The following is a 22,110-nucleotide window of genomic DNA, read 5'->3' as shown; positions in this document are numbered from 1 at the left end:
TTCCTTTCCCCCCCGTGTGACCAGACTCAGACGCAGTTGGAGCATGCCCGAATACGGGAGCTCGAGCAGAGCCTGCTGTTTGAGAAGGCACAGGCTGAGAAACTCCTCAGAGAATTAGAGGACACCAGGGTAATCCGCTCCCACTTACCCTGCCTGCAGAACAGCGCTCGTCCCCACCTTGATGCTCGTGATACTGCTTTGGGTTTCATTTTGGTTTATGCGGTTGATTGGGTTTGGCTTGAATGTAGGCATCCCCGATTTTTATTTGGTTTGGTTTTTCTTTGCTCTCTCCCTCCCTGGAAATGGTAGCACTGTCTGATTTCTAGCTTGGCTTCTTGCGGGGAGGACTTGTTTCCCAGATTGAGCTTGCTTCTCTGCCCCATGCCACCATTTGACCATGAGCTCTTCACAACTCATCATTCAATTAACATGCTCGAATAATACCTGCAACCCTGCACAATTCATGCTGCCCAGAGGCTGTAATAGGAAATAACATTGCAATCAGCATTCCCTTTGTCCCCGCTCCAGCCGTGGGAGCTGTGGTTCAAAATGAAAGAGCAGTGGTGAGGCCAAATGGGACAGCTCCAATCCTTGTCCAGCAACGTACGTACGCACTGCTCACGTGAACCATGCACCCAATCCTGAAAGAATCATAGAATTGTTAAAGTTGGGAAAGACCTCTAAGATCATCTCATCCAAATGTCCACCTAGCACCAGCACTGCCCGCTAACCCATGTCCCTTTCCTAAAACACTTCCAGGGATGGTGTCTCCACCACCTTCCAGCAACATGTTCCAATGCCTAACCACTCCTTCTGAGGAGAAGTTCTTTCTAACATCCAACCTGACAGCTGCCAGATGTGGAAAGATCTTTTTCGTGCTGTTGAGTGGTGTGGGAAGCGGCCAACTCACTGTGATGAGCCTGCTTCTCAGCAGTGGGTTTGTTAGAGTTGAAAACACGACTGTGAGGTTTTCCAAAAGGTTTCTAAATGGTTGGAGTGCCCCTTTGCCCAACTAAAAGCAAAACTACGCAGTCCTCCTGGGCTGGTGGTTGTGGGCGATACGGCGAATGAAATGGAGTTGTTTTGACACTGGAAGATTCAGTTGGTTTCCTTGTTTCTTCTGCTTTTTTCTAATATTTCAGCTGTTCAGATTTCCTCTTCTACATTCATTGCCAGAGCAGACCCAACTCCCTGTGACCAGCAGGCAGTTCTGCCCTCTTAGGTTGTGTTTGTGTTGTATGGCACTGATCCATAGGCCTTATGCTCCCCGTTAACCATCATTAGATTTGTTGTCCCGCATCCTCTAGCCTTATTTTTACTTTCCTGACAAACTCTAACAAGTACTCACACACAAAATCCCTTTTCCTTTTTACACCAGGGTAAACAAATGACAAGCAGAGGTGGGGTCTATAGGCCAAGGTTTGCTGAGCAAGAATGGAAACGTTTTGCTTAATGCTGGTTTCAATGCTTGCGGTCTTCCTGCATGTGCAGTCACATTTCCTCTGTGCATCATCTGGCAAGGTGCCTGGTCTGGAAATATAATGGCCTTTCAGGACATTATTTTTTCATAAACTGCTGGTGCTGCTCTTTAGCATATGCAAAGGGTTTTGTCAAAGGTATGTATTTCTGTCTTGAAAATAAGTGGCTTGTATTAGAAAAGCAAACTGTAATTGGCCCAAAGAAGTAGCTATCAGTTATCGGTGATAATTACCCTGGTGCAAAACTGTGCTCAGGTCGGAGGGTGCTGGGCGTCCTTCCCCTTTTATTTGAATTCTGACTAATGTACTTCGGATCTACTTCCACCGAAGCCCATTTCCGAAAGGGATGGGTGCAGCGATGGGCAGCGGGTGCTGACTTTGTCTTCTCTGTCACGTTGCAGCTAACCACGGTGGCGGAGCAGTCCCGCATCCTGCAGCTGGAGGAGGAGCTGAGCCTGCGGCGCAGCGAGGTGGATGAGCTGCGGCAGTGCTTGCGGAGCTCGCACCAGGCTGAGACCCCCGAGCACAGCCTTGGCTTGCAATCTGAGGCACTTCGTCTGCGGGATCAGCTGCTGTCTGCCAACAAGGAGCACCAGAAGGAGAGCAGCCAGCTGAAGGAGAAGTATGAGAAGACGTTAAAGAAGTACCAGCAGGAGATGGAGAAGCTGAAAGCCGTCAATGAGAAGTATTCGCAAGAAATTGTTGACTTAAAGCATAAGGTTCAGCAGGCCACCAATGAGAACATGGGGCTGATGGACAACTGGAAGTCCAAACTGGACACGTTAGCTTCTGACCACCAGAAGTCTCTGGAGGACCTCAAAGCCACGTTGAACACAGGCCCTGACACCCAGCACAAGGAGATTGTGGAGCTGAAGGCGGTGGTGGAGAGCATCAAGATGGAGCACCAGCTTGAGCTGGAGAACCTGAAGGCAAAGCACGACATCGAGACGGCTGTTCACATAAAGGAGAAAGAGAGCCTCAAGCTGAAGCTGCAGGAGGCTGTGGATGAAGTGGAAAAAAGTAACAGCAACTGGAAAATGCAGCTGGAAACCAAAAGCAATCAGCACCTGCTCGAGCTCCAAGATGTGAAGGACAAGTGTCGGGATGCTGAGCTGAGGGTGCATGAACTGGAGAAACTTCACAGCGAATACAAAGATCAGACACAAGCAATAGCTTTCTTGAAAGAGCAGATTTCTTTAGCTGAGAAGAAGATGTTGGACTATGAAACGCTACAGAAAACAGAAGCCCAGAGCAAACAGGAGATCCACAGATTGCAGGAAAAAGTGCTTGTCTTAGAGAACAAGCTGCAGTCCATGGAAGCCTTGCATCCTTCTCAGCATGCAAACGTATGACTTCTGGGTCACTTTGCTTAGTTGTTATCACTGTTAATAATTCTTCCTAGGAGTAGCACTCAGCTGCTGTCTTGTGCAGTTTGCTGAGGCTTCTGTGGTTTTACTTTCTGTTGATGATGCTTTTTCTGTGCTGCAACTCCATTCTGGGGACTTCCCATCCTTGAAAGCCATTACAGTGGTATAGAAAGTAAGAGTCAAAAGCAGGTGGGCCAAATTTGGGTTCAAAGCTGTGTTAGAGCTGTGATAACAGAACAGGGCTGTCGTGGTTTGGCAGGGAGAGGTGCTCATTCTGTGAAAGCATCATTTCTGCTGTGCATCTGTTGTTCTCTGAGGAGCTGCAACAGGCTTCAGGAGCAGGGTCCTCCAGGGGAAGGTGGAGGATAGGGTGAAAAAAGCATCACGTGTGCTAAGGGAGAACGTGGAGTGTGGTTTGAGAGCCTCAGCAGGGTTGAGCTGGGTGGAAAGCCAGCAGCATGGCCTCATGGCATATTTGGGAGACGTTAGGAAATGCTGTAATTTATTGGGGTTGTAGTGGGAGAGCTGCTATCAGGGTTCAGAGTGGCACCAGGCCAGGGAAATAAAATGCCTGATTGAATGAGAGTCCTGAGCCTCCCCCAGAAAGGCTGGGATAAAAGCAGTGGTGTTGTGAAATGTGTGACTCACTCACAGGCTTTTCACTAGAGTCAAGCAGGGAGGTTGCCACCCATGGCCCTAGAGCAGGACCTCTGTGTTTGGCTTTGGCATGAGAAATGAGCTAGCAGCCAACTTGAGCTTGTCCACGTGGGGATGAGGAAAAGGAAAATAAGCCATGAAATGTGCACATTTTGAGAACGTTCATTTGAAATCTATTACCAGTCTGTTCCAGACTGAGGTGCCAATGAAGTGGATATAATGTCTGTGTGTTTAATTTGCCAGCATGAACAACCCCACTGAAATCATTTGTACCACTAGGCAACAAAGTGAAGCCAATGAATTAGCGTTGGCCAAGTCAGAGCTTCATGCCTGCAGAAAGACATCCTCCACTGAAGAGGAGGAAAAAAGCCTGAGGAGGGATCTGCAGCATTAATGGTCCTTCAAGGGTTGCTCAACATGTTTCCTCTAGTAAAGATGGTCGTGAACAATAAGTACAGCTGTGGCCCTGGGAAAAGCAAGTTGTTATTGCAGTGCATCATGTATTATAGCCAAGATTTAAACAAGAATGAATGTAAAAGAAACTTGAGGCTTGTTCCAGAGCCATTTAAACAAGTGAGAGGGCTCTGGGGGATTTTATTGGTATTGGATTAGAACCAGGGAGTCTTGAAGTAATTATTTTTAAGTGTGTGTCGATTAAAATCAGGAAAACTTGGGAAGAAATGCATCGATGAAAGCCTTTGAGTGTCATAGAATAAATTCTATCTTAAAACAGCTAATTTAATGTGTAGTATTAGCTATCCAAATATTTTGAGCAAACAAATATCTCATGACTGTGAACGTACCTTCTTTTCTATGTCTCCAAGTGAGAACAGAGCAGTTAGATAGTTTTCTGTGCCAGAAATACATCTGGCAACGTGTTTCCCCTTCAGGTGTGCTCCTGCTTCTGTCCTGCAGCGTGCATGAGCTGCTGGGGCTGAGCCTGGGCTTTCAGCAGTGGTGGCTTCAGCAATTGCTCAGTCTGAACATTGTGTCCTAAAGTCCCACCGAAGGCTGCTGGATGGGAGGAGGCTTCAAGTGTTGAGCTGTAGCCTCTGGAATGGAAAACATTTTTATTATTTACTTGTTTATTAGTAAGCAGGTGGAAGTCAAGGGCTGGTGGTTACACGGTGCCAAATTGGATAGGTAATGAAATGTCACGCTGTAACTTACCTGAATCTGCCTTGAGATGGAGCCTGAAATATGGGAAGTGGATGTTAGGCAACTGTGTGCAGCTCAGTGATCTTTTAGGGAAGAAATTACCCTGGCTGGGGCAGAGGTGAAGTCTCCTGGATGGGATGGATTTTCCCTTGTTAGGGGGTTGTGCAATGGCAACCCTCTGTCCAGGGTGTTTGGGATTCCCTTGGAATCTCCTGGCCATTTGCACCAAATCTGGAGAGACGAACTATAGGATTTTATGGGAAAAGAAAGGAAAAAGTGAGAAGGGATGCATGTGAGAGGACTTCCATCTGGATGAGAGCCCATGCTTCTCTTGGATACCATGCAGCAGGTACAAGTGCAACTGTGTCACTTGGTACGCACTGCCCAAGGGCACCCACGCAATGCTGATACTGCTGTGGATGTTGTCCATGTGTAGGCTGGGCACAGTTTGATGCCATTTGTCTGGTTTTCATTTGAGGCTGTCGTGTCTCAAGAAGGCTGACAGTCTGTGCTCTTCCTGAGGTCTGCACTGTTTTGATTGTAATCATTAATGCTTCAGGCACGTTGTTTCTCTTGGCAATCCTATGGAACTATGCCTGTGGCATTCCCATATGGGGTACCTGGGAGTAATGCTGTGTTATTCCAAGTTGTCATCTTAAATAAGAGTATTTGCACCCAGTGGAAGTGTTTGCCGTTATCTAAGCCTCATGAGGTTAAAGATGAGATGGAGATCCTTGTATGTTTTTCTGAACAGGGGCAGTCTTGAAGTGTTGATGAGAACACATGAACAGCCATCCTAAAGGGTGTGCTTTACAGAGGGCTCTGGATCAGGAGACCTCCAGTAGTACCCAAATGGAGAAGCAACTCCACAAAAGTCTGTTTCCTTCTTGGAAGACTGTAAAGCATCCAGACTTGGGTGCCAGTCCCACTTCTGCTGCTTGGACGGGGCTTTGTGGTTGTTGGTTTTGCTTTGAGTCTTTGACCTAAGGGCTGTTTTATATCTCGTATTCTACATTTATTTCAGATGATTGATACTAATGATATTTCAGAAGAGAAGATAAGGATGAAGCAGACCATGGAAGGTACGTCATGAAGCGTTGCAGCAACTCACGTGCTGTCCCTTCCTCTGCTGTTCTGCTCTTGCAGGCACAGCTACATGAAAGGAGCTTGAGAAGTCATGTTTTTCTTTTCTGTTCTTCTCCCCTTCTTTTCTGTTCTTCTCCCCTTCTTTTCTGTTCTTCTCCCCTTCTTTTCTGTTCTTCTCCCCTTCTTTTCTGTTCTTCTCCCCTTCTTTTCTGTTCTTCTCCCCCTTCTTTTCTGTTCTTCTCCCCCTTCTTTTCTGTTCTTTTCCCCCTTCTTTTCTGTTCTTTTCCCCCTTCTTTTCTGTTCTTTTCCCCCTTCTTTTCTGTTCTTTTCCCCTTCTTTTCTGTTCTTTTCCCCCTTCTTTTCTGTTCTTTTCCCCCTTCTTTTCTGTTCTTTTCCCCCTTCTTTTCTGTTCTTTTCCCCCTTCTTTTCTGTTCTTTTCCCCTTCTTTTCTGTTCTTTTCCCCCTTCTTTTCTGTTCTTTTCCCCCTTCTTTTCTGTTCTTTTCCCCCTTCTTTTCTGTTCTTTTCCCCCTTCTTTTCTGTTCTTTTCCCCCTTCTTTTCTGTTCTTTTCCCCCTTCTTTTCTGTTCTTTTCCCCCTTCTTTTCTGTTCTTTTCCCCCTTCTTTTCTGTTCTTTTCCCCCTTCTTTTCTGTTCTTTTCCCCCTTCTTTTCTGTTCTTTTCCCCCTTCTTTTCTGTTCTTTTCCCCCTTCTTTTCTGTTCTTTTCCCCCTTCTTTTCTGTTCTTTTCCCCCTTCTTTTCTGTTCTTTTCCCCCTTCTTTTCTGTTCTTTTCCCCCTTCTTTTCTGTTCTTCTCCCCTTCTTTTCTGTTCTTTCCCCCTTCTTTTCTGTTCTTCTGGATAGCATTTGATGTCTGCCCCCTCTAATGAGCAAATGTGGAGGTGGAGGTTTTCATTTTTTGTTATGCAGTCACCATGTAGGTGGTGCAGGTTGGGGACAGATGTGGGGAAATGGCCTCGCTTCATCCCATCCTTGTGTTACAGAGGTTAAACATGGTTACTGAACATACTGTGCTTCTATAAGGGCACTGCTCATGGTAGATATTTTTATGAAGCTTGCTATAAATCATATCCATCCTTTGAATAAAGAATTTATGCACTCAGGAAGTTTATACGATGTAGCTTGGAAGCTGAATTGCTTTTAGCCTCCCTGACCAAAAGGATGAGCTGTGACTCCCAATCCCAGTAACAACAGAGCTGAAAGATTGCACCTGAATGACCCAGACAGCTTGTGGGCTCTCGCTTCCTCTTGAGAAGGGTGTCCTGTTGCATCTGCCTTGAGTTTGGTCCTTTGTGGAGAATTTGGGGCTGATCTGAGACACGTGAGATCCTTCCTGATCACCCCTCCCTCAGGTTTCCTCATTCTTTCTTAGGGTTTATTGGTTTGTTTTTAGCAGAAAAGCCTTGCCAGATGACAGAGTGCTAACTTGTCACTTCCATTTTCAAATGGCACTTGATTTAGAATTATATCCTTTCCTCAGTTATTCACCTCTAAGGAGTCTGTTTTCTGCAAAGCCCTTCTGAGGATGCAGCAATCTAAAAGGAGATCAGTGGGACTTTTCCAGGAACTTAGATTTTGCTCAGAGTTTCATTACCCTTTATTTTTGCTTACTTTTTGCTTTCTTAAACCTGTATCATTGGCTTCCTTGCTGTGTAACCTGCCTCCTCATGCCTCCTAGTGCTGAGTGGTGGTGAGATGCAGGGTGAAGAATGTGTGTTACCCCTCTGCTGCTTCTCTGCTGACGTAGAGTTGCCTCTGGTGCCCATCACATCCCATTTATGGCACTTGGAACCCTGACCTTACACTCAACACCTTCCTGATTTGCACAGAAGGTTTTCTAGGCTTCTAATCCTTGTCTTTTCTTTTCGTCTTAATGAAGACCTTCAAGACAAACTGAGTAAAAGAGACAAGGAGGTGTCATCGCTGGTGTCCCAGACTGAAGCCCTAAGGGCCCAAGTAAGTGGTAAGTTTCCCTAATCCAGTGCAGGTGGGAACAAGGTGCTTCTCTGCTCATCCTTCTTCTTTCTATTGAATAAGAGCCCAGGTGCTCAAAGACAGGTGTAAAACATGGCACTGTCTGTTAGTGGGTGTTGCTGGTAAAAATTTGAGAGTTCTAGTGCAAGAGAACACATGATATATCATAGAATGGATTAGGTTGGAGGGGACTTTAGAGATCATCTGCTTCCAACCCCCTGCATGGGATAGTTGCCAAGCCCTATCCAACCTGGCCTTGAATGGCTCCAGGGATGAGGAACCCACAACCTCTCTGGGCAACCTGTGCCAGCACCTTGCAGCTCTCTGAGTAAAACATTTATTCCTAACGTGTAACCTAAATGTCCCCTCTTTTATTTTAAAGCCATTCCCCATTGTCCTGTCTCACACTGTGTAAAAAGTTGGTCCCCCTCCTGCTCTGTAAGCTCCCTTCAAGTACTGCAATGAGGTCTTCTCAGAGCCTTCTGTTTTACAGAAGGCATTTGCATGAGCAAGGAGAGGTTTAGGCTCACTGGGAGAAACAGAAACAAACAAGCTTGTGATGTTCCTGAAACCTTCCCTTAAAGGGGGCCAGATTCAGAGCTTATCAGCCCTGTGTTTTTAAGAATAAGAACTGGGAAAGGCAGAAGTAGAAGTAAATAAAGGACTAAGCAACTTTTCTTCCCCCTTGTATCCTCTGCTTCTCCCAGCTTTGGAAAACAAATGCAAAACCGCAGAAAAGAAGGCAGATTCGGTGTTAAAAGAAAAGAAGAGGCTGGAAGGGGAGCTGGAAGCCTTGACCAGGAAAACACACGATGCTTCGGGGCAGTTGGTCCTGATCAGCCAGGAGCTCCTCAAGAAGGAAAGGTCAGCGTGCAGGACCGGGTGTGTGTGTGCTCAGAGTGCTGTAACCACCATTAACCCCAGCTGGAATGTCCTCACCTCTTGTTGCTGCTGCTTCCAGGAGCCTGAATGAGCTGAGAGCATTGCTGCTGGAGGCAAACCGGCACTCACCTGGGCCTGAGCGTGACCTGAGCCGGGAGGTGCACAAGGCCGAGTGGCGGCTGAAGGAACAGAAGCTCAAAGATGACATCAAAGGGCTGCGAGAGAAGCTGGTTGTGCTGGTGAGAGCCTCAGAGCCCCTCCTGGCCTCGGATGTGAGGTTGGAGGGCTCTGTGCTGTGCTGTAGGGCTGACGCCCATCGCTTCTGCTTCCAAACCACAGTGATTGCATTCATAGAGTCATTAAGGTTGGAAAAGACCATTGAGATTATCTAGTCCATTTGCTATTGAGCATCTGATGGGAGCATCCCTGACTCTGCCTGGTGTAGCAGTGAAACATGCGTCCATCCTCCCCCACTGCTCCCCTGTTCCCACAGATCCGTGGCTAAACACAGCTCATACTGCTGGGAGAAACTGAAGGTCCATCAGTTCCCCTCGCTGCTTATTCCTAGATCAGAAGATGTGTAAAACAATGTTCTCTAATTCCTGTGTACTTCAGTGTCCTCCAGTGGTTAAAATACGAATAACATTTGCACTGTTGGGAACAGCTTGGTGCTGGTTGTGTTTGATACCATAGAGCTGTGCTCTCACCCCATCTACTGTTGAAACCGAAACATGGTTCTATTGAGTTACTGCAGATTTGTGCTCTTAAGTTTCCACAACGATTGGTTCTAACGCAAAACATCCCTGTTTCCACTCTGTTACACAAGGACAAGGAGAAGTCAGTGACGGACCAGAGGCGGTTCTCTCTGATCGACCCCTCGTCGGAGTCGGAGGTGATCCGGCTGCAGCACCGCCTGGTCAGCACCGAGGATGTGCTGCGCAACGCCCTGGAGCAGGGCCACCAGATGGAGAAGCTCATGGAAGCCATGAGGCTTTCCTCGGAGAAAACACAGGTAGAGCACACAGATGTCTGTTGCCCAGGTCACTCATTTGTCCCAATGAAGATTTCATGTGAATTCTTGTTTCTTCCAGGAAGAGAAATATTTCTCGCTCTTGGATTTAAAACTAAAATAAAACACAAGCTGTTAGTGGGATAATTCTTAACTAATTTATAATGTCCTTTAGAATCATTTTTACAGTGTGAAGGTTGAGCCTTTCTGCCATCTCTGCTCCTTGAGAGGGCTTTCCTTGCCCTTCTTCAGAAGCAACTCTGGGAAAACATTCTTCACTTCTCCTATGAACTCCTGGAGGCAGGAGTACCTGATCCAAGTGTGCTGCTGTACCACAGTGTTCCCATTCAAGCTGCTCTCTTCTCTTCCCAATTTATTCAAGTATACCCGTGTTTCTTCTCAGAAGGCAAAACTGCTTCTGTTGTTGTCTTGCATCTTTCCTTGTGAAAATGAGGGCTGCAAATAAATAAGCTCTTCACGTTTGGCCTTTTCTACCACATACCTGAGGTGTTTAAGTCCTGACTGATTCCTCCAGTGCAGTGACCTGCCCCTTGTGCCAAGCTTCTAGCTTTGTAGGGTAAGAGAATAGCTTGGGTTGGGAGGGACCTTAAAGATGGACTCGTGTCCTCTTTCACTTTAGTTGTATTTTCTCACCTGCTATCAGGTGATGGCTCAGGTGCTTCTCTGATACTTGCTTACTTAAGTTCTGAGCTCAAAAATGTCTTTTTCTTGCAGTATTAAGTGACAGTTCATGTTAAGATGGACACAGAATAGCACACAGAAACCAGTGGACAAGGACAAGGGGCAGAGTTTTACCCAATGCAAGTGTAGATATGTTGTGCTAGGTGATTTGGGGGTGTTGTCTTATTCTCTCACTGCCTTTGTGCAGTTTGCAGATGCTCCAAAGGGCCCTTTGCATTGCATGGAGGCAGGCAGGGGGATGCAAGGTTAAAAGTGCAGTCCTGAGAGCAGTGCTGTCTCAGCTGAGCATCAAGCTGGTGCTGACATTTCCTTCCATCCTGCAGTGCTGTCTGCTGGTAGCAGGCAGGATAGCTGCGGTGATGACAAATTTGTGGCAGTCCAGGACATGCCATAATACTGTCAAGACCTCCAGAGTGATTTCTGCTCCTGCTGTTAATTGCTGTGCGTTAAATGAAAATGCATCATGACAGCCTTGGCTGTTGTAAGCTACAGGAGGGGTGGGGAAAGTTACTCTGTTTGCTTTAATGCTAAGTCCCCTGAGATCAGGAAATCCTCCTTTCCACCTTCCTGGCTCCAGAGGTGGTGCAGGTGGTGATTATTTCTTCCCCAGCTGTAGAAAATAACCTTAAAGTGAATTGGAACGGACTTCATGAGGTCAGCTAATCTATCCTTGGCATTACTGTGATACCTTCATGCTAAGGTAATCCTTGAGATACAGCAGGATAGCATTATGCCTTCAACTACAAACTGCAGTGCCGAGAGACAGGGAGAGGATTACGGACGGAATTGGGCTTCACACTTCCATTGATGTGAGGTTTATGAAGTGCCCAAGTTACGAGGAAGTCTGGATCAAAGCTCTCAGGTTTCAGCATGATGTCTGCTCGTCCTTTTGCCTATGAAGGGGAGCTGTTAACAGGGATTTTGGGCTGAGCCTGAGGACATCGCTGGCCTAAAGAGCTCCAGGTGCAATACTTCTGGAATCAGTAATGCTTCTCGAGGAGCCACGTTTCCGCTGTAGCCCATTCTGCAGTGCCTTCTGACCTCCTGTCTCCTCTCTGACAGCAGCTGCTGCCCAGGGATCTGGCTTGGCATCGCTCTCCCTTTGTCTGCAGAGCCTTCACAGTGTGCTTGAGGAGGAAATCTCTAATTACCACAAGCTGCTGCTGCTCTCCCTTTGCAGGCTTAGTCAGCCCCTGTGCTCTGCAGCCCTTGATGTGCATGGCTGGCCTTGCTATTAGGCAAGGAGACTCAGGAGCTGGGGGAGCATAATGGCACCGTATGTCTTTGTCTCGTTGTCTTGTAATTGCTGCCTCGCTGTGCAGCTGCAAAGTACTTGTCCTATAATAGAGGAAGAGGGTCTTTCTGCCTTGGGAGACCCTGATCTCCCAGCTTTGCAGGAAATGACAAGGATTTGGCACTGAGACCTTTCCTCGGAATATACGCAGTGATTGCTCTGGGAGTCTATTTAATTTCAAGTGAATTACACCACTTTGTATTCATTATTGTGAGCATGCACTGAGATCAAATTTCCAACCTGATCCCTGGCACCCCAGCTGCTCCATGTGCAGGTGGGTGTTCTTCAGCCAGGTAGGAGATGCTGCCATCCGTGATACCTGCACTGCTGTGGCCAGGGGTGCAGCAGCCCAGGGCTGAGTCAGCACAGTGGCTTTATTCCTCCATCCATCCAGGCAGGATTCAAGAATGACATTTAGCGGTGGTTCCTAAGTGATGCATTTAAGCCTGGCAATCTTGTCTCATCTCCCCATAACTTCTGGTTTTGCTGTCACCAGCAATCCACCGACAACAGTGAATCTGATTACTGAGACCCAACCAACTGACGTGTGGCGTGCTGTGACTTCAGGCTGCAGCTTTCTCCTCTTGTTTGTGCAGGTTGTACTGTCATTTGGAAGCTGAAAGGCTCTGTATTATCCCTGCTGAAGCAACATTATAAATGTTTAAAGTTCTTGTGCTTTCTAAAGATAGAACAGCCTGTCCTGGCTGCCAGGCTTGTCCCCAGGGATGGGAAACGGGGAATGGTGGTGTCCTTTTTGCTGCACTGATGTTCCCTGTGCTGAGCTGTCTGCAGCTAAAGCTGCCCTTGGCTCACAGTTTGTTTACCAGGATTTAAGGGTCAGAAGTGAAGAATTGCTCTGTGTCCACGTAGGAGCTCAGGGGATGTTGTATAGCTGGGAAGGATGTAATCCCTAACGTGGGGACTGGGCCAGGATGCAGGGATCAGGAAGTGTCTTGCCAAAAATGATGTGATGTTTTTGCTTTCCTCTGTCCTTGCATGGAGTGGCCACTGAGTGTTATTGGGCTGCTAAGGGAGAAGGCAAACCTACCTCAGTCCTTGCAGGCAAGCACTGGTGTCCCTCTTGAGTAAGCACTTTCTGTTCTCTATTGCAGCCTGTTGGAAATTCTGGGTCTGCTAATGGGATTCACCAGCAGGATAAATCCCACAAGCAAGAGGTAAGTTACAAGCAGAATGCTGTTTCAAACGGTGACTGTGCTTTTTTGCCTCCTTTGCTGAGGACAGAATTTGGGTGGGGGCAGCTCTGCCAACACAGCAAGTTGCACCAGTGTTTCCCACGTGTGGAGAGAGCACTGTGCCATTACAATCTCTGGAAGTCACCAGGAGGATGCTCCTTGGTGTCCCTCCCACCAGCAGCAGGCACTTGCTCTGGGGGGAAGCAGCTGGGAGTTTGTCCTCTGTCTCCTGGGTTGGTGCCTCATTGACTTCTGGCAGGATGAGCCAGCACCTGCTCAGTCTCAGATCTGCCATCCCCTTCACAAAGTGGCTTTCCTGGGCCGTGCCATCGTGCTCTCTCCAGTTGTTCATGATGCAGGATAAGGTCTGAAGCCTCAGACCTCACCTGCCTCTCAGGGCAGCCTGAGGAAACAGCACTATGGCTTGCTGGGCAGTGCAGTGGGTCAGGACATGGAAAGCCTGGATTCCCAGTCCTGGCACCCCACTCTGCAGCTCTATTTCCCTTTCTGTCAAAAGACAGAATAGTGCTTGCCCTCATTTTTGCTAATTAAGTCTCTTTTCTTCCAGGAGAAGCTCTGATAGAGAAGAGGTGAAGGTGATCATTTCATGCCGGTATCAGCTCCTGTGCACAGTCAGGAAAAACAATATCACATCTGGCTTTAGCACCTCCAAAAGACTAGACACAGTATTTTCACTTTAAAGAAGGACAATGTTTATAGTGTACTAACGGATGGAATCGGGACAATCCTGGAGCCCAGTTTTCCAAGATAGCTGTTGTTCCAGGAGGGAGCAGGAAGATCTCTCTGGGTTTGGTTTCTTACCTGTATCGGTTTGGACTGTGGAATTTGTGTTGCTTGAGCTGCCCTTGTCCTACCAGCAGTCTGAATGATGGCTGCACCCTATGGTAGCTGAGGTGTCAGTGAGTCCCAGTAGCCCCACAGGAGCTGCAAAGGGATTTGCTCATGGTGTTGAACGCTGAAGCATGTCCTGAGGCTGCACGCTGCCCACATGGTCTGTCCCTTCCCTCCCATTCACCCCAAAGACCTGCACAGTGCAACCTGCTGGGCTGCTGGCTCACTGGGACACGTAGGCTGAGGGAAATTGGGTGTGCGTGTTTCCTTCCCTGCCTTGTAGAAGACATATCTGATTCTGCAGCGTGGAGGCTTCACTTGGTACTTGCATCATAGCGTGTCATGCGAGATGGTCTGATTTCAGAGGGGTTATTTATTTTGTTTCTCACCCGCTGCAGTTTGGGGAAGGAGTGGTGGTGTGTCCCTGCAGAGCGCCAGGCAGGGCAGCTCTTCTGATCCATTGCATCTGTATGGGGGGGGGGGGTTCAGAGCACCAGACCCAGACAGCAGCTCACCGCTGGGAGCACTCATGCAGTAGGGGCTGTCTGCATTTGATGGCTACAGAAATCCTGTGTGTGACACGAACACAAGCAATTGGAGCAGAAGGAATCCAAGGCGAGAGCCCACACGGCTCTCTGTCTGTCTGTGCACAGCAGTGCAGGCTCAGGCAAGCACCCAAATTTGCATCTGGAATCCTGAGTGCTCAGAGCAGCAGGTGGGTGCTGCTGTGTCCTGCTATGGCTGTGGTGCTGGCAGGCGAAGGAAGCACGCAGTTTGCTTGGTTGATTGTTCCTTCTGTTGGAGGCTTTGCTCCTCTCTCTATCTTTGCACCAGAGCTCCCAGGGACATCAGGATGTGTGCAGTAAGGGGAGAATGTGCTCTTAAAGCTGTGAGGCAGCACCCCATGAAAGTCCAGTTCAGATTCACTGTTGGGTGCTACAGTGAAAACAGGAGAAATAACAGCAGTCTCTTACCGGGCTTCCCCTGCTTGCCTGAATCCTCCAGTTCTCAGAAGTTCTCCTGGTACAATGGGGCTCCTGTGAAAGAGGACAAGACAGAAAAGGGCACTGGGAGAGATCTGAGCCAGGCTATGAGCAGATGAATATCACTGCATGTCAACTTTTTGCCCTCATTTCCTCTGAAATTGTGCAATTTTTGTTAGCGGGTTGCCAGATTGATGTCATGCTGGTCCTCGCTCGCTGGTTGCGGGGTTGATGAGTTCTCCTTCTGTTCAAAGGGAGCAGGAGAGGAGGAGGTGACTTCAGGGAGTGCAGCAGGTCAGCAAACCCAGCTACGTCTGGCTTAAGGAAGGATGTGGGATCCATTGGCTGGAAATGATGCTGATGGGATCCCATCCTGCCTGCTGGAAGCGTTTAATCAGTTCTTACCACCTGGAAGATTGCCACCAACCTGCCTAGCACTGGACTTTCCAGGGAACCAAAATCCTGGTTGGTGTATTCTGTTGCTCAGGAAAATCCCAGGGACAGCATTCCTTGTTCCAGCTTGCAGCAACCAACACCTCAGTGCTGTTCCTGAGAATTCAGGGTTGGTGTTCCCCAAAGTTCTCCTGAAGTCCCTGCAGCAGCTCCTGGTGCAGTTGGGCGAGCTCCATTCTTTTGTTACTTATATTTTCCATGATGGGTTTTTTAGTGACTGCCTCTATAGGTGAAAGAGTGTTTGAGTTTTCCTCTTCCCTCTTTGAACTCTTGCTCTGTGCAAGGCAGGATCTCCCAGGAGTGGTTATGGGGAGCACACTGCATTAATTCATTGCTGCTACAGCTTCTCCAAGGCAGCAGCAGCAGGTGGGGCAGAAGTGGCCTGAAGTGAATGCTGCTGGTCTTCCCTGGCTGTATGTAGCTGTGCTGCTCCATGCAGCCAAAGCAGGAGGTGGGGGCTCTCCTGGCCATGCTGACATGGGCAGCAGGGTGTAACTTGGTCCTTGTGTGCAGGGCTGTGGGAGCTGCTCGCTGGGCACAGGACGTGCTGTCACACATCTGGGTTCCACCTCAGCACTGAGATGTGGCTGGGGCTGAGGTGGGACCTCTGCTGGGACCCCCAGGGGCAGGCAGACCCCAAACCAGGGACACGCTGGGAAAAGGGCAAGGAGGATGTTCCCCAGCCCCTCTATTTATTTGTAAGTTTAATTGCTATTTTTGCCTATATGTGGTGGTGTATAAAGTATTTCACAATATTCGGTCTTACTGGCTTCATTCTTTGGGGGAGATGTCCAAGGGCATCGCAGCACGGATGCACCCATCCCTTGTTGGTGGCCAGGGACCAGCCCTGTTTGTGCCTTTATTCCATCTCCAGCCCCGAGGGCGGTGCGGGGGCTGCGTCCCACCTCGCTCCCACCCTGCTGAGTGATGGGCTTCTGCTGAAGGCTGAGACATTGTCAGGTACACCACATCTGTTTGGTGATTCCTTCTCTCTAACCCTCTTGACCAAAGGGAAAAAAAAATGGCTAAATCAGTGTTGGGTGAGTTCAGCTTTATCCTTCCTGCAGTCCCCGAGCTGAGGGATGGGTGCTGAGGCTCTGTGCTGTTGCCTCCCCCCCTCTGCCTTGCAGTAGAGAATGCATGAGGGTTTTGTTATAACAAAAAGATGCAAATGACACTGTAGAAGTCTTAACAGAAATTCCAGTACTCCGTTGTTCTGCAGCTTTAGCAGCTCAGCACTACCTTGTAGGGAATGATTAATACACTAAGATCCTATAGGCCTCATGTAAGTTACCAGAATAAAGATGTTACTAGATGTATAAATGGATGATAACCTTTTACCCGTACGGTATGTATGACAATTTTGTAGATTAGTCATTTTTTGGCTATCAGATTTTGTTAGTATGATATATATAAAAAAAAAAAAAAAAAAAAAAAGGTTTGACTGCTAATGTCTATTTTGTTATTTGATTCATTTTATTTCTTCTGTACAAAAGCTGTACAAATCTCAGTCTGTGTAACTCCTCCCCATCTGTATCCATGTACAACCCCCCCCCCCCCCCTCCTGGCTTGCTGCTGTTGGTGAGCTCATTACTAAACAATAAAATCTGTGGCTGACTTTGGGCCCTAGTGCTGCTGTCCTCCCCAACAGCCCAAGGCCCCTGAGGCTTTGTTTTTTCCCAGTGTCCTTACTCTGGGTGTGGAGTGTTGGGGTCTCCCTTAAGAGTTGGATTTGGGCTGCAGGGTCCCTTGGTCACCACATTGCTTGTTTGCTCAGGGACCGATAGCATCCAGCAACTGTTGGCTTTGCTGGCTCCCAGTGCTTGAAAGGAGAACAATTCTGGGATGTTGAGCCCTGTGATGTGCTCATTGCTTCTGTCACTGAGCAGAGAAGGCTCAGGGGAGAGCTGATAGCAGCCTTTCAGTATCTGATGGGAGGAGGCTTTTTAGTGGGGTCTGCTGTGAACAGACAAGGAGAAATGGTTTCAAACTAAAAGAGAGCAGATTCCGACTGAATATAAGAAAAAGGGTCATGAACCTGGAACAGTGTTGCCCAGAGATTGATGTTGGGGTGGTTGTTGCAGTGGATGCCCCAACCTTGGAGACGTGTGAGGTTTTAAGGTCAGCCTGCTCATTGCAGGGAGGTTGGGCTGGATGGCTGAAACAAATCCTTCAGTGATTCTGTAAAATCATTTACAGGATGATGGGGATGGAGCCAAAGCCTTGTCCCTCTCTGGGTGTCCATCTGGGTGCCTCTGTCAGGATGGCACCCTAAACCTGGCTGTGTTTACCATGCATTTTGCCTTTAGGGGCTGCTGCTCTTAGCACTGCTCAGGGCACCCAGGCCCTGCCTCAGGGCTTTGCTTTCTTGTAGCTCTGCTGTGCAGTTCATCAGCTGCAATCAGGTGCCCAAACCCCTGCTATCTCCCAGAGATAACACTGCAGCGTGCGCCTTTGTTTGCAGACACAACATTTCAGTGCCGTTAATCGTTCAGCGAAGATTAATAAAACATGAAGTTTAAAGATGCCTAAATCACAGTGGGGGAGCTGGTAATCTCTGCCAACAATAATATTTGCACTTTATTTTCCTCTTCCCGTGGAGCCAAGGAGCGGAGCACCACCAGCGCACAGCAGGATGGGGATGTGGGTTCAGCCATGGGCTGGGAGGGGGAAAAGAAAGAGTTGGTGACCCCTATATGGGGACACATGGAGAGGACTTCTCTATGTGGATGCAGCCGTGGGGTACATCCCTATGAGTTGTCTCCTTGAGAAGGGATAGATGTAAGAAGGGCACCCATGGACCATCCACGGTGTAATTCTGCATCTGCGTGCTGTCTTGGTGCTGAATGGCACCAGAAACAAACTTTTTTTCCATCACAAGGGTGTATCTTCCCCACCTCTCTCCTGTCTAACAAGCATCCCTGTCAAAATAGCTTATTTCCTTCCAGAACAAAAAGTCACCTGAATACATTTGGAAGCTGTGTTGCACTATCGGAGTAATCAGAATTTAATTTGATGCAGTCAAGGCTCTAAAAAGATGTTATCAAGGGGAACATCAAAGCTGGATTCCTGCACTTGGAAATGCAGTTGGAATGCTTAGTCCAGATTTCTTGTTTTATCAGAAGCTTTCAAAAAAATCAGTCTAAATAACAAAAAAAAAAAAAAAAAAAAAAAAAAGAATATTGAGAGTATTTGCAAATTAATGTCTTTTGTAGCTGAACAAAGGCCACTGTCTAACCTACTTCTTTTGCATGGGACGGTCTCTTATTAAATCCTACTTATACAATTTTGTTGTGTCTAATCACTTCTGCGCTTGCAGGAATTGAAACCCAAAAAATTCACTGCTGTTTTTGCTGCACTGCATTTATCTTCTGGGTGAAGGAGGGCCCATCCCAATGAGCGGGGACACATGGGTATGGGGACCTCCTTCCTTCCATCCCATGCCCATGATATATCCTTAGGGCCGTGGGTTATTCCCAACACTCAGGAAAGCTCTTGAGAATCTCCAGCTCTTACATTTTTGGGGTGTTTTACTCCGTTTTGGAGGCACTGCTATATGACAGCAGCTGATAACTGGGGTGGAGGGTGGCAGAGCACTGACCCTAAACCCATTTACTTCAGTCATCACCAGCTCTATGCCAAACCCTGTTGTGCTGATGGATTAGTGGTGATTCACCCCTTCGACTGATGTTCCTGCAGAACCTGAGCCTGACACCATCACCTACTGCCTTGGGGATAGCTCTGTCCCCAGCTTTTGCCCTCAGAACCGTGGCAGAGGAGCTTTGGGGAAAAGGAGACTGGGGCAACATCGTTAGGGAAATAGCACAGATCTTGTGTTCAAACCTTTTGAAGTGTTAATTAAAAAGAATTATGCAAAGGAGAGAGGATTTGAAACATTCATTTGAATCTCAATAAAGCATCTGTATTAAAAATAGCAGTGGGATCAACTACAGATATAGGCATTTTTGAGAAAATTGGGTGCGAGGGCTGATGCCTGCGTCCCCATTGCCATGGGGTGCTGGAGGGCAGTGGGTCCTGCCTGGGAGAGCTTGGGGAAGTGCTTCCCCTCTAATATTTAAGTATCTCATCTAAAAGAATCACAGAATCACAGAATCACAGAATCGTAGGGGTTGGAAGGGACCTCCAGAGATCATCGAGTCCAACCCCCCTGCCAAAGCAGGATCCCTACACCAGGTAGGGATCCCAAGAGCCCATGGGATGCAGCGCTCAGCTCCAAGCAGAGAGGGCAAGTGGGTGCCTGGCTGCTGGCAAGGTGGGAATGGGGCTGGGAGCAGCCCAAGGGGGTCCATGTGGGGTAGGAAGCACCAGGGGCTGATCCAGCCCCCAAATCACCCCCATTGACCCCCAAGTCCTCTTCCAGGCTCGTCACTCCCCATCAAAGCCCTTCATTAAAATCTCCTGCACGTCCTGGCCCTCACTTGTTCCAATAAAAAGCATCCAGGGTATTAATTATCAGATTGGTGGATAACATCGTTAAGTTTACTTTTGAGCTGCACAGATCCACTGGGAATGCCAGTCTCTCCTGCCCATGGTGTTGGTGCTGCAAGGCCATGAGTGGGCAGGTGCTCTGACCAGCACTAGGACTGCATGGGGCAGAGCATCAGTGGTGCACTGGCACCAATGGTTTGGGGTCTTTGGGGTCATTCCCAGTATGGGAGAGGGCTGTGAGGATGTGGGTCTTCTGGGGAGGTTGGGCAGCAAGCTGAGGAGGTGCAATTAAGGGCTGAAAGCAGATTGGGTAGGTGAGGAGCAGGCCAATGGCATGGAGCTGAACCCAAAGCCGTGCTGCAGAGCCATACTGAGGTCTCATGGGCTGGGAGGATGTTCCAGCTGTAACCATAAGGGTTTTATAAAAAATGCATGAGTAGCATCCTAACCTTGTTCCCACATGGGTGATCCCACCACTGAGACCATCCCAGCCCCATCTGGATGCTGAAATGTGGACGTTGGAGCCAAGAGGGTGGTTGGGTTGTTGGAGCCCCTCAAGGCATCAGCATCCCCCCTGGTGCCTCCTGGCACGATCCTGGCTCCCCAGCCTTCTGCCTGCCACTCCTTTCTGCTTCTTGGGTTAAGCATGGATGCTAGATTGGGAAGTGGCAATGTCACTGCTCAGCTCCCCAGGATGCTGTCTGGGAGTGCCTCTGCAGGGTTCTCATTAGCATGGAAATAATTCAAGAGTGAAGGCAAGACAACTGGAAAACCATTTTATCTGTTGCTCCAGAGCAAACTATTTTTGCAGCACGGCGTTCAAAGAGCCACACAAATGCAGACAGCTGGCAGCACAGATAGATATGGTAAAGGCAGATAGAGATTGTAAATATTCCATGCAAGCCTTCCTCGCTGCCCCAGCAGGCAGGGAACGGAGGGACTGTGATTTTTTTGATCTTTCTATGGATGTGTTTGGGACCGGTGGATACCAGCTCTGGTGATGCAGTGTTCTTGCCAGCGTTGCTCAGTAGTGCAGAGATGTTGGTGAGGAAATCTCCCCTGCTTTCCCTGCCACGGGTTTTGCTCTCTGCCCCTCCTGCATCCCACATTTGCACTCCCCACCCGAGGCGCCCACTGGCAGCGCTCTTGATCTATAATTCAGAAACCATTTTGTTGTGCCTGGGTTGTCCTCGCCCAAAATACACCAACACAGTGCCCCTCTAGGGAAGGAGAGCTCACACTCCTTCTTCCTATTGCATTTCTCCTGACCTTTCTGAAACTTTTTCCCTATTTCCCACTCTAAAGAAGTGTCTTTTTGTGCGTGCGCTCTCCAATTCCACCGAGAGAAGGAAGAAATCAGCATATCAGAGAAAACAACGATCCTTGTGATGCCCAGCAGTCACTAATTAACAAATTTAAAAAGAAAAAAAAAAAAAAAAGAAAGAGAAAAAAAACAACACCATATATCTCTTTATGCAGATATAATTGTTTTCTGGCTCTGTCGCCTTTTCTTTTGTCAGCGCTGTGACAAGGAAGTGCTTTATTTCTGCAGTGAGATCAGATTAAAACATCCCTCTCCGAGCGCGTTCTCCTCGCTGGGTGTTTTTGTTAGGCACATTGTTTCAGCCCCAGATAAGATGTTTTGCCCACACGCTTTCATCCCATTGCGGCGGTTTTGCTTTTTTTTGCAGAGACTTCTGCAGATGTTAAAACCGCAGCAGAATGAGCAAAGCTTTGCCTTCAGCCCTTTGGGTGGATGTCCCTGTCGGACACATGGATGCTCCACCTGGGGGATGGCAGCTCCAGGTGCCCCCCCTTCCCCTGGCACCCACAGGTGAGCTCCCAGCCCTGCCCATGCTGCATTCCCAGCCTTCTCTTCCTGTTTTTCAGGATGGTTTGGGACTCTCCCTCTGCAATGCTCCCCAAACCCCTGCCTATTGCATAGGGCACGGCCAGGTTGCAGCATGGGGATGACATGGGGATGACATAGACAATGTCCCACGGGCTCACATGGGTCCACAAAGCCCATTTCGCCCTATGTTCCCTTGACACGAGGTTTCCCAAGCAGTGACACAGAGCCGAGGTCCCAGCGAGGCGCTACAGGAGCCCAGTGCAGCTGCTTCATGGCAACGCTATTGTTTGACCCAATTAAATTAATTTTGTGTGCTTTTTTTTTTTTTTTTTTTTTGTCGCTCCGACTTCAAGATAATTAGCCAAATGATGCCCTGATTTCTTTCCTCTAACATCTTCCATTTAATTATTCAGAAAGGCGAGCTGGTTGTTTCACTCAGTGTGTGGGTGATGTGGGGCTGAGGGACAGCAGATGCTCCCGGCGCTCACCTGAGCCCTCAGTGCATGGAACTGTGCACCAGAAGGATGCACCCCTGTCCTCAATGGGATTTGCTTGGGATTTCATAGAATCACAAAGGCTGGAAAAGATCACTAAAATCACCGAGTCCAACCAAACCACTGACCACGTCCCTCAGTAACACATGATTTCCATGTTTCTGAACAGGAAACCTCCATGGTTTCTGAACAGCTCTGGGCATGGTGTGAG

At 48.2% G+C, this 22,110-nt stretch overlaps 1 protein-coding gene across 3 annotated transcripts in view; it reads left to right on the top strand.

Moving 5' to 3' along the window:
• The window catches only part of CLIP2 (CAP-Gly domain containing linker protein 2), a 60,535-nt gene extending 42,301 nt beyond the window's left edge, over window positions 1–18,234 (top strand). For 2 of the 3 annotated variants that reach the window (XM_090122775.1, XM_031591898.2), the window contains exons 9-17: window positions 25–129; window positions 1,880–2,824; window positions 5,685–5,742; window positions 7,642–7,725; window positions 8,444–8,600; window positions 8,698–8,857; window positions 9,445–9,630; window positions 12,736–12,798; window positions 13,385–18,234. In XM_090122775.1, the coding sequence (XP_089978901.1) occupies window positions 25–129; window positions 1,880–2,824; window positions 5,685–5,742; window positions 7,642–7,725; window positions 8,444–8,600; window positions 8,698–8,857; window positions 9,445–9,630; window positions 12,736–12,798; window positions 13,385–13,396 (1,770 nt within the window). In that variant the 3' untranslated portion in view covers window positions 13,397–18,234. The remainder of the gene's footprint in view (window positions 1–24; window positions 130–1,879; window positions 2,825–5,684; window positions 5,743–7,641; window positions 7,726–8,443; window positions 8,601–8,697; window positions 8,858–9,444; window positions 9,631–12,735; window positions 12,799–13,384) is intronic. The other variant, XM_031591896.2, reaches the window with a different exon arrangement.
• The last annotated feature ends 3,876 nt before the right edge of the window (window positions 18,235–22,110 follow it).

Source organism: Phasianus colchicus, chromosome 21, assembly GCF_987193195.1.
Source record: "Phasianus colchicus chromosome 21, bPhaCol1.hap1.1, whole genome shotgun sequence".
In the NCBI taxonomy this organism is placed as follows: domain Eukaryota; kingdom Metazoa; phylum Chordata; class Aves; order Galliformes; family Phasianidae; genus Phasianus; species Phasianus colchicus.
Note: the sequence above shows the minus strand (reverse complement) of the source record. Positions and strands in the feature narration are given on the sequence as shown.